Source organism: Triticum aestivum, chromosome 7B (genome assembly GCF_018294505.1).
Source record: "Triticum aestivum cultivar Chinese Spring chromosome 7B, IWGSC CS RefSeq v2.1, whole genome shotgun sequence".
Taxonomy (NCBI): domain Eukaryota; kingdom Viridiplantae; phylum Streptophyta; class Magnoliopsida; order Poales; family Poaceae; genus Triticum; species Triticum aestivum.
The window spans coordinates 471,432,768-471,444,449 of record NC_057813.1 but is presented as its reverse complement, the minus strand read 5'-3'; the positions used below and the strand labels follow the sequence as shown (position 1 = coordinate 471,444,449).

At 41.8% G+C, this 11,682-nt stretch overlaps 2 protein-coding genes across 2 annotated transcripts; both read right to left on the bottom strand.

Annotated features, from left to right (window-relative positions):
* Nucleotides 1-686: 686 nt before the first annotated feature.
* On the bottom strand, nucleotides 687-3,536 carry LOC123161963 (putative receptor protein kinase ZmPK1). The gene has a single exon (XM_044579769.1). It carries the CDS (start codon nucleotides 3,396-3,398, stop codon nucleotides 966-968), a length of 2,433 nt encoding a protein of 810 aa, XP_044435704.1. The 5' UTR covers nucleotides 3,399-3,536; the 3' UTR covers nucleotides 687-965.
* A 3,369-nt stretch (nucleotides 3,537-6,905) lies between these two features.
* On the bottom strand, nucleotides 6,906-11,017 carry LOC123162918 (GDSL esterase/lipase At1g71691). The gene is made up of 4 exons (XM_044580691.1): nucleotides 10,826-11,017; nucleotides 8,141-8,265; nucleotides 7,369-7,834; nucleotides 6,906-7,278 (listed from the first exon to the last, which is right to left on the bottom strand). The coding sequence occupies exons 1-4, from the start codon at nucleotides 10,839-10,841 to the stop codon at nucleotides 7,073-7,075; spliced, it is 813 nt and encodes a 270-aa protein (XP_044436626.1). The 5' UTR covers nucleotides 10,842-11,017; the 3' UTR covers nucleotides 6,906-7,072.
* Between the last annotated feature and the right edge of the window lie 665 nt (nucleotides 11,018-11,682).

Here is an 11,682-nt window from a genome sequence, read left to right as displayed (position 1 = left end):
TTGGAAGATCATGGGAGAGGGAAAAGTAAGGTTCTATGTATGATTTGCTTCTTTAGAATAGAAACTAGACAGCAGACAGGTTGGGGGCGCACAACTGGCTGCACAACAACATGTGCTGTTTGTGTAGTCAGGAGCCTGAAACAGCTGTGTGAAAATAGCTAGGGAAAACTGCAAATCAAAGAGACGCACCCATGCTTCCTGGGGTGAATTAGCACCAACTTGGGAAATAAATAGGCAAGTTTGTAATTGGTATTTTGGTACAGTTCTTTGATTCAACAATCACAACTGAGAGCTCAGCGAGGTTCTTTACTTTTCCCAAAAAGAATATTTATATGCATATTACTGTATGAGCAATGGAGATGTCAAGGTGGAAAGAAAAATGTGTCAGATTTTTTGCTTATGAAATCCTTGGGATAAAATTTCACCAAATATTGTTCTGGCTCTGAACTTCCTTCTCCCATGAAATGACTGAACTATGTATTGTTAGGTAGACAGGTGACATAGTTTGTCTTTGATTGAACTTGCCTCCTGGATATAACCAAAACAGGTGAGATTTCCATGCAAACAGGTCGTCCTAAGATTCAATAAGTCTGAATATCTGTACAGTTCTTTCTGTTAGAAAGTATGCTTTCATAACAGTTTCATCCAAAACAGCAACACCCATGAACATGTATACTCTGAAAGAAAGCACCACAACATGAACATATCATGCATTCATGGTAAACAACATGGTCACACCGAATCTTAATTTCTTACAATACAAACTAGCATAACTTTTCCACCAATATTAGTATTTTAAGACTACATAAACTTGCATAGTGTGGTCGAATACCAAACTCAAAATTAGCATACAAGTGGCTCATGGTAGTTCCTGATTTACATGGATACACTTCACAGATATCTTCGTTTTGGATCCAATAATAATCATCGATGCTGTATGCTATATCAAACACCAAATTCTTTGTTCAGTTGGTAGAATACTGCTGCATTATGCCACTGGCTTCATCAACTGAAAGAAGCATCTGCACAGCATTTTCCATGGTGGGTCTTTTTCTACTATCTTCCTCTACGCATGAAACAGCTAACTTGATCATTGTTCTTGCCTGCAGGTTATTGAACTGGCGGTTCAACCTGGAGTCAATGAAGTCAGCGATCCATAACTGTTTGCTACCCTCCAGCATCAGATTTTCTGCAAGCATCCTAACAACCCTTCGAAGGACCATTTCCACTTCTTCGTCAGCATTTGAAGCCCAGTCTGAAACACGAGCCCCCTTCAGTAGTTCTAGGAGAACCACTCCAAAGCTGTAGACATCAACCTTTGCTGTTATTGGGAGGCTAGAAACCCACTCGGGAGCTATATAACCTCTAGTTCCATGGATCCGCGATACTTTTTTGTTGGATCCGCCCCTATTCAGAAGTTTTGCGAGGCCAAAGTCTGTGATCTTTGGCTCCAAGTTCTCATCCAACAGTATGTTCTCAGGCTTGAGGTCGCAGTGTATAACCCACTCCAAGCACTCATGATGAAGATAAGCCAATCCTTTTGCCACCCCTAGAGCAATCTTAAATCTTTCATTCCATTCAAGTAATATCTGTGAGCCCTTTCCACTAAACAGGGTTTTATCCAACGAACCATTCTCAACATACTCTAAAACCAATATCCTGTGGGGACCATCAGAACAGAATCCCCAAACCCTCACCAGATTCATATGGTAAATCTTTCCAATCACACTCAATTCATGTTGGAATTCTTCTTCTCCCTGGTTTATGTCTGCCAACCTTTTCACTGCTACTGCCCTCTTGTCTTTTAAGACCCCCCTGTACACAAGACCAGATGCGCCCCTCCCAATCTGATACTTGAACTTCCGAGTTGCTCTCTGCAACTCCTTGTAAGTATATCTCCGGAAGTGGTTGGTTATCATCTCATAGCCAACCTCAGCTGGCCATACTCCTGTTAACTGCTTGCCCTCCAATCTCAACATAAACCAGCATCCTAATGCCACAAACATTACCTCCACACAAAATATCGCTGATAAGAACCCATAGAAGTACAAGTACTTTGATCCACTCCGACTGCTCTTAGGTATATCCAGAAAATCTGCAGTGAAATACTTGTTGTTTGCGCTACAGTTAGGAGCATATCTGAGACCAAAAGGCTGTGATTGAGGAATTGAGGACCCTGAGACCTGTAATGTCTTTGGAAGCTTCAGATAGATAGAACCAGGTAAACCTGGGCTGGTTACACCACCAACAAGGGATGACTTTGGATAGCAAGATCCACCTCCTTGCCAGTATGAGAAACCTTTGCAACTGCAGTCATTCATGCATATCTTCTTGCAAGTATCGAAGGAAACTAAGCTAAGCTTACTTTGATCATAAGCTATGAAGTCAGTGGAGGGTAGCTTCACAAATTTCATCTCCTGCCCATGACAACTGAGGTTGAACTTCGGCCGGCAACCTTTGCTCCGGTCACTTGGGTCGATGATTTCGTGTCCAGGGGCGCATGCATAAGCAGGTCTAGGTGTATACACACATATTCCATTCATACCGCACAGACCGTGTACGAAGCAGGTCTGAAATGCTATCCATGTGACTGACCATTCTCTGTTTTCTAGACTGTATAATCGAAGGTTGCCATCATAATCCAATGTTAGCCTCCTCATAATCCCGAGACCCCAGTCAGTAGACTTAAAAGTCAAATTATCACTTCCATGGAAATACCCCCAGCTATCAAGAAGCCCAATGGTGGTGGTACTAAATGGGTTTCTTTGCCTTGCCCAGGTAGTAAGATCTGGCTTTGGCCAATAGATAAAAGAGATATCCTTCTGATCATCAAACAGTGAGAGTAAATGCGCATCATCGAAATGGAAGCTGTAGTGCCCAGGAACAAGTAATCTATGAGTAGATACCAACTTTGTAGCCGCAGTAATGTTCTGATTGGGCAGCAACGTATCAGTAGGAGAATCGAAGCTTTGCCATAGAATGATATCACCTTGGCCCCTGACGACGAGGTTTCCGGTGTCCAGCAGCTGAGCTTGCTCGGCCTTTGATGAGGAGCTGACATTGTTTGCCCACGCAGGCTGGCCACTGTAATCTTCTACGACCATTCTGCCATCTGCATGCAGCATGACTCGGGATCCCCAGGAGTACACCGGGTGGAGATGATTTGCGCTCCAGACGACGGTCTTCTCAGCGGTGTCGGAGAACCAAATGGAGAAGACAGAGGCATTTGGGGAGATGTTGTCGAAGCCGCAGGTGAAAGCACCGTTTGGCGAATGGAGGGCGCCGGAGCTATCCTCTATGGAGAGAGAGGAGCCTGGCAAGAGGAATTCGCGAGCCGAGATGCGCAAAAGCAGATGGATCAAAGTCAGTAGAAGCAGAGAGGTAGAGCGCGCATCCATATTGGTTGCTGTCTCGAGGCACTCAAGTTGATCTTCAGAATGATCACTGATGAATGCTATTATAGGAATCCAGTAGCAGTACACCCTCCAGAGGAAGCGATTTACTGCTATAATATAATCCAATACGTAAGTGTTAGGTTCTGGTCACTTCCATGAATAGTTAGCTGTGAAGTCTTTATTCTCAAGCTGTGCTGTATTTATATTAGTACAAAAGGTGCCGGGTCCAAATATCTTTCTCAAGACAAAAAAAGTGGTCAACTTTGCAGCATGGATTCCATTGTTGCACATAGCCTTCTCTCAGTACTCCAGCTTCTTGTCCCTTTCTTTAGTGGTAACTGGTTGTATCTGGTCAACAGTTCAACTATCCTGTGTAGTCTCTGTCTTTCAAGTTCCAGCCTCGTAGAGTTTTCCCTTGTTTCAGGCTTTCAGCTGGCTGGTGTGTAGTCCTGAATTAAAGCTCCAGGGTGTGATTTGCACCGCTGGTGCTTCCTTCAGTCATCCATGGCATCCAGTTTGTATCCACCACACATTTTTTCTGAATATGGTTGGTAACTGTCCGCACAGCATTGGTACAGAGCTTAAGTGCTAGGTTTTCTTTGGTCTATGTTGTGCTGCAGAAATGATGTGTAAGTGTAACCCTCACCAGAAAGGCATTTGGGAGCTGTCTTTCACAGAGGTATCTGAATCCTCTATTCAAATTTATTTATTTCACTGTTTTTTGAACCTTCGGTTATTTTCTATTCATGGTGCTGCTCAGTAAAATAATAATAATTGGAAGACTAACGGAATATTTATTCTGAAAAAGAAAAGGATCATCTGGCATAGGGAAAAATGTAAAATTAAATTTTAATTATTCCAACAATGTGTTGGCAATGGTATACATGAGCAATTATTGATGTGCTACTTCCTACACAGGTCGTCGGCAAGACCTCAAATACTATCAGTACTACTGGTAAGCTTGGGAAACCTGGATTTCACTGCTGCAGATGAAAATGACGTGGGACCGACCCATAAACATTACTTACAATTACAAGAAAACGTAAGCGTTGAATGTTCATAGAGGAAAATAACGGTTTATGGCTACATGCGCTGCAACGCATGATTCAGTGCGCACACGTAATGGTCTGCCCATTGTTTCCTTTTTCTTTTCAATTTCAAAACTGGGGGTCTACGGTCTACCCATTGCTAGCATTGTCACATTGGAGAGGCTAGTGGTCAGGTACATGACAAACTTTTCAATCACAGTGCTATTCTGTTCCTCCGGCTCATGACAAAGGACGAGTCTCACCGGGAGCGTTCTCGTCGATGCTTTTGACTGCAAGGCGTGATTTGAGCAACTGTTTTTCTCTTTGGACAATAATTAATTCATCTCTTTGGTTACTAAAATAACTGGTTTATTGGGCCATGGCGTGTGACATGTTCCCTCGAGATAGTGTGCCCTTGAGAAAAGTCAGACTGGACATGGGACCTGGCAGTCCTAATCCCGAGCTCATGTGAGCTCGGGTGAACAGTAAAATAGGAAAAAATGGATTTTTTTTATAAGATCTCATTTTTTTGTCTGAAACATTGACAAAATGTTTGTTGGCTTGCAAAAATTCATCACCATATGACATTCGCGAAAACCGTGGCAAAAAACACAAAATAGATGCTCCAAAATGTTTCATATGCAAGCCAACTAACATCTTATCAATGTTTCGCAAACAAAAATCAGAATGTTTTGAATTTGTATTCATTTTTTCTTAATTTTACTGTTCACTCGAGCACATTTGAGCTCGGGCTTAGAACAACACTTTCTCTGGACATGGACCTTTCTTGCCAAGGTGCAGTGCGACATCGATCAAAACTGACACTCCTAGTGTTTGAACTTCGTTCAGGAGTAGTTTGCTGTACTATCTATAGTGTCCATCGGTTTCAAAAAAAAAAAATAGTGTCCACGTTCTACGTGGACTTCCGCTTTTTTTTTTTGGCGAAAATCATTGTCACTTTACTTGCTGGCTGATGTTTGAAGCTTTGTGTTGCAGATGTGTTAACGAATCAAAGTTTTGTTGGCTGTTATCACTAAAACCAGTACCCAGTTATCCTATGTACCATCTTTCATGGCTGCACAACGTATATTAACAAGTGGCACCTTGTTCGGAGTAAAAATAAATTAGCACCTAAGTTATTTTTTTGATAAAGAGAGCTTCCTCTCGGATTTCTATTAAAAGAAACCACAATGTCTTATACAGCTACCAGGACCAGCATAAAGCAAAATAAAATAAACAATGCATGATCTACCTGAACAACATGAACTAACCTCATCTGCCCACACAGACCACAACAGACTATAAGTCCATAACCCACATAGTTGCCAAATTCCAGGCTCCATCATCCTGAGACTCCACAAGTCGGATCTCCAGGAGATGGTTTAAACAGACAACATTTCTAACAAGTATTAAGCAAATTACTACTGGATAAAAAGATAGGCAACCGATGAAATCTAAAATCTTCAGCCTGGCAGAAGGACTCCTTTGATGCTTCATCCAACAACAATCTTGTTGATCATCCTCCACCCAAGTGTAGCTTTGAAGACCTCATCAGCGATCAGCTCAACCGTTGTTATGCCCCACATAATTGTTTCTTCTCTTTTTGGGTTTCTCTGCAAAATATTCCAATCATGCAGCATTTTGATTATTAGATTCATGGGTGTACACGGATCAATAACCCAAAGCTACCATTACTCAGAGGATGAAGTGGAGAAAGGTATCAAGGCAATGCCTCCGACAACCTGATGGATTTATCGAAATATTTAATGCTTCATGTTGGAGCATCATTGAGCATGATTTTTTGAGGGCACATGACTTTTTCTACTTGGGACATGCATGGACAAGGTTTTGCTACTTTCTAAGATGGATGGTGATGTTGACATACTGGACTACAGACCAGTTAGTCTAGTTCATGGAGCTATAAAGGTCTTCGACAAAATTCTTTCAAATAGGCCTGCTGAGGATCTGCCTAACCTTGTGGGAAAGCACCAAAGCACAGGAAGATTACTACACGATAATTTCATGCCGGTGCTATGCACAACGTAGTCTGAATGCTTTGGAGGATCCGACGGTTGTGCTGAAATTGGACATTACTAAAGCTATTGGACATATGGCTTCACGAAGCCACTGTAAGTTCAACAACTCCAAAGCCTTCAAGAACAACCTCAACTTGGACTCTTGATATTGAAGGAGGATGTTAAGTGATAAAGCTTAGAGTATAGAGTTCGTTAGTCGTAGCTCCTAGATATATGTTGTAAGTCGGTAAGATTATAAACCGGAGAGATCGCTTAGTTTCTTTCTTGTAAACCACGATTGTAATGATCCAAGGATGAAAGAAATCCACTTTTCAACCTTGAAATTACTACTTCATTTAGGACCGAATCCTCAACTCTAAAACCGGTTACTGCACACCATCAACTCTCAGTACTGTTCAGGACTCAACAACGGACTCAACGCGCCAGTGTACCATTGAAAGCTATGATCATCACAATGCACACCTTAGAATTCATAGCAAATGGAAATATATATGGTTCACATAGATGAGTTGCTTTTATTGTGGATACTAAAAGCCGAAAACATAAACATAAATCACTTTTGGTTGATCAGCTCGCTTTTATTGTGGATACAATCCAAAAACATAAACATAAATCATTTTTGGTTGATCAGCGTCTTGAAGTTCATGGGCGTTGTAAATTGGGTTGTGCCATTAAGAAATGTAGTTGTGGCCAGCTTAGCGGCCTGCTCCGTCGGGTTCTCGGTGTCCCAATACCAATACTCCATGCGGTTGGCACATGGTGGCCTATAGTTAGGTGCACATGGGCCTTCGCAGCATGAGGCTCCGGTGTTCACAAATCCTGTGCATCCATCAACATGCCATAACAACATAAATATAGTTGCCGAATTCATGACATTGCAGGAATATTCGACATTCTTAATGATTTTACCGTATGCTGACGGATTTGTGCTGACTGCATCTGAGAAGGCATAGAAGTCAGCGACGGAGTAACGGAGGCCATCGAGGTTGGAGGCGAGGCCAGACATGAGCGGCTTGATGCCGTCATTGAAGTCCTTGGGGAGACTGGTCATGAGGTCATCACACGTATAACCCATCGGCGTGCACAAGGTCGGGATGTTGATTATCCCGAACTTCCTCGCGCCCAAGTTGTACAAGGCCGTGATGCTGTCCCCGTAGGAGGATATGAGGTGTGGGATGTCAGTTTTGTTATCCGGCTCCGGTCTGGTCATGATGTTGTACATGTAGTTCAGGTCACTGGTGCCGATGCTGATGAGGAAGAGGGAATTGGACAACATCTTGCTCAACTCTTGCCGGCTACGGTTGGCCTCCATCTTCTCTATTGTGGTGGCGAAGTACTTTATTTGGTCTGTCAATGGAATGTTCAGTCCATCGTCCTACAAACAACATTTTGTGATTAATTGTAGTTGATGTCCATCAACCCCCTATAACTAGCTATCAAACACTCTGTATTGCAACAATTGATGTGTACAAAGCCTATGATGTTGTCGCAATGGTCCTTGTATGTCATGCGGCCAAATATATGCATATGAATTATTTTATGCTCACATATTCCTGAAATAGCACTCTACCTATCGGTGTAAGGCATATGATAACTGAAGATAAGGATATAAAAGTATATGCATTCCTTAAAAATATAGACGTTCAAATGCACATGCATGCTTATGAAAGTGTCCACTTACGCTGTCTCTCCAAATCCCAGCGGTCGCGGAAGCATAGTTGACTCCAGCGAAACCGGCATCAATTTTTGGGGGACTATTAAGAGACATATAAGCAGGAGGGCTCATCTCGAATCCCATAGCCATTGCTGCATATCAATCAAAGATATACCCACTGGTTGACCAATGTTCTTTGAAAAAACTGGATAACTTAGCTAGTATATCCATTCCTTTTAAAAATTTGGATACTCTTCTTGATTTCAGACTACAATGCATATTTTGAGTCGTCATAAAAATTAAAATGCTAATGAAACCAAAACAAAGAAAAGAGAAAGTAGCCATGCTTATTTGCATAAAAGAGTAGAATCTGCAATTAGTAGGAGTGAACAAGGAGAAACATCGAACAATTATATGCCTTGCAATTTGAAATGAAGATGGTATTCAGTGCTCACTCCATGCCAAAATATAGCATATTAGATTTTTCTTAAGTCAAACATTGTAAATTTTGTAAAAGAATATGAATATTTTACAATACCAAATATATATGATATGCAAGTATATTTCATAATGAATCTAATAGTATTGATTTGGTCTTGTAGATGTTGATAAATTTTCTTATAAACATAGTCAAAGTTTATGAGGTTAGACTTCAGACAAAACTAATATGCACTATACTTTGACATAGAGAGGGAGTAGTTTTCAAACCATAATGGAATTTTTATCCCATATAACTGGTTTATTTAACTTCATGTCTTATTACATTTCTTGGAAGCTGATAGCATATATGGTGTTATCTTTTTTTTTCCGGGTATCATATATGGTGTTATCTTTGAGTATGTTTTTCAACTGCTATATGTAAAGTAAAGCAAGCTAAGACAATACATGAGAAAATAAGAATATACTAAATTGAAGACTGTGTTGAAATATATTGACCGCCTCTCTTCATCAGTTCGGACTTTTGGATGAGTTAGCTGAAGCATGAATTCAATATGGTATCCGAGCCAAGAGGTCTTGAGTTCAAGACCCTGCCAACACAGCATTAAAAACAATTATGCGGCCTACATCGATCCCACGTCTAAGGCCTTCATATCAAGTAGTAATGTTTAGAACAAGGAAAAAGTCCATTTTAAACTCTGAACTCGCAGACGTTTGGCGAAACGAACCCCCAAGTCGAAATCCCGGTCGATTGCACCATGAACTATGCAATCCCAGTCTAAATCAAACCTTCGAGTCGTTTGGATGGCCAGGATCGCTGGCATTTCGCTGAGGGCACACACCTCCACCCTGCTGGGCCGGCCCGCTTTATTTTTTTGCCGTTAAGAAATAAAAATTCACAAAGGGCGCTACACCTTGCTCTGCTGGGCTGGCCCACCTTTTCTTTTTTTCTTGTTAAAAAAAGTGCACGGTGTGCCTTGAACACGTGACCCCGTGCTGTTTTTTCGGTTTACAAATATTTGTTCTAAATTAAAACATAGAACTGACTTAAAAAACATTATCTTACAAAGATGTTCAATGAAATTTAAATATTCTTCAATGGATATCACAAAAATGTTCAACATGTATTAAATATTGTTCAGCGTATATCACGAAAATGTTCAATTTTTATTTAAATTTTTTCAACATATGTAGAAAATGTTCAAAGTATATTTTTAAAGAATTGAACGTATTTAAAAAATCACATTTGTTTCCAAGAAATGTTGAAAAATTTGAAGTAAAAAGAAATCTGTCGCGATACATTGTACTTTAAAATTGGCGCTGCAGTATAGACGTACTGAGTAGGTAGCTAGTGTGGTTGCCGTCGCTGCTATTTATTCACTTTTTCAAAAAACAAAATCACAATTTTAAATTGGTCAGTGTACAACAGAAATGTTCAACGGCTATTTAAATGGTTTTTCAGCGCATATCACAAAGTTGTTCAATATGTTTTAAATTATTTCAATGGATATCACAAGAATGTTTGCTGTGTAGTTAAAAATTGTTCATCGTACACTTAAAAAATGTTCAATGTATATTTGAAAATCGTTCGTCGTATATAATTTTTTGTTCATGTTTTCAATAATTGTTCACGTTTTAACAGTTTGTTTGAGTTTTAAATTTCTTCAAGAAAACATTGTTCATTCTTTTGAATGAAGATTAAAAAAAAACGGATCTGCCGCTGACCATACTACTTGAAATTTACGCTGTACTCTAATAGCAATCCCAATCGCTAGCTGCACTGGCTGGCGTCGCGGCTATCTAGCGAAATGTCGCATGTTCAAATCCAACTGGCGTACGTTCGCTCGTTTCCTGCTAATGGGCCGGCTCGTTTGCACTGAGTCCTACACGGAAGCTCTCCTGTTTGACGCTATCCGCTATTCTGCCGCAAAAGAGCGACAGAAAAATAAAGATAATTTTTTTGAGCAAACAAAATAAATAAATGGGCTGGCCCAGCGCGGAGGACGGGTGCTCCTTGGCCCACCAGCTAGACAAATCCCGGCTGACATTTGTCAGGGTATGATTTAGACCGAAATTGCATAGTTCAAGGTGCAATCGACCGGGATTTCGACTTGGGGGTTTGTTTCGCCGAACGTCTACGAGTTCAGGGTCTAAAATGAACTTTTTCCTTAGAACAAGTAGACCCACCATGTGCATAATTGGTCATGTCAATGTCTTGAGCAGTAAGTAAGTCATGAAAAATAAGAATAACATGATGGGATGAAAGTAGCATACCGATGAAGTCGGCCATGTTGAATCCATTGCTGAACCTTCCGGTGGGCTCGGATTTGGGGAAGTCTATGCCGTAGTAAGAGTGATTGGCTCTCCAAGGGTCTCCTACCTCGTTGGGTTCTATGTAGTTGTTGTTGCCGACGTCCAAAGACCCGTCTCCGAACACGAACAACGCCGGCCGCACTGGCTGCACTTGGTCAGCTGCACAGAATAATGCACCTCAAAGGCTGAGAAATTCATGAGATGGTAGCGATAAAGTTTGACCTAACAGATGTACACATACGGCAATATGTCTGGCAGGAGGGGCAGAGCGCGATGCAGCTCTGGGGGCACCTGTCGGGGCAGATGTGTTGGAACCGCAGCCCTCTAGCTACCTCTCCTCTCGCCGAACGGAGGTGGAAGAAGAAAAATAGTGGACACGAGACATTTTCCGACCGGCGCTCTGCGCCGCCGCGAGCGCACGAACGCCCAAATCTTTTTCCTCTTTACACTGGCTACATCGCTACAACCGGCTCCGATTTACAACTGAGTACAATGGCTTTTATAGGCCAGGGAACACACACCTACTGGAGCACGTACTCCATCCTTGCGCTGCCTACGCCACCATGCCAACTAACTCCAACTCAGTCTCCCTATACACACGTACGCAGCTCACCTGCATGCACTAACAACCTCAACGTACAACCGGCTTTGTAGCTAGCCAAGACGTAGCACCCACGGACTTTTCCTGGTGATCCGGTCATCCGATCGTGTGCTTGGAGTTCTCGTCCGCACGACCTCGACGTCAGGTTGCTTCGCTGCGCCTGTTGCATACTACTCCGTCGCCATCTGACTACAAGCCACGAGCACACACACTACAC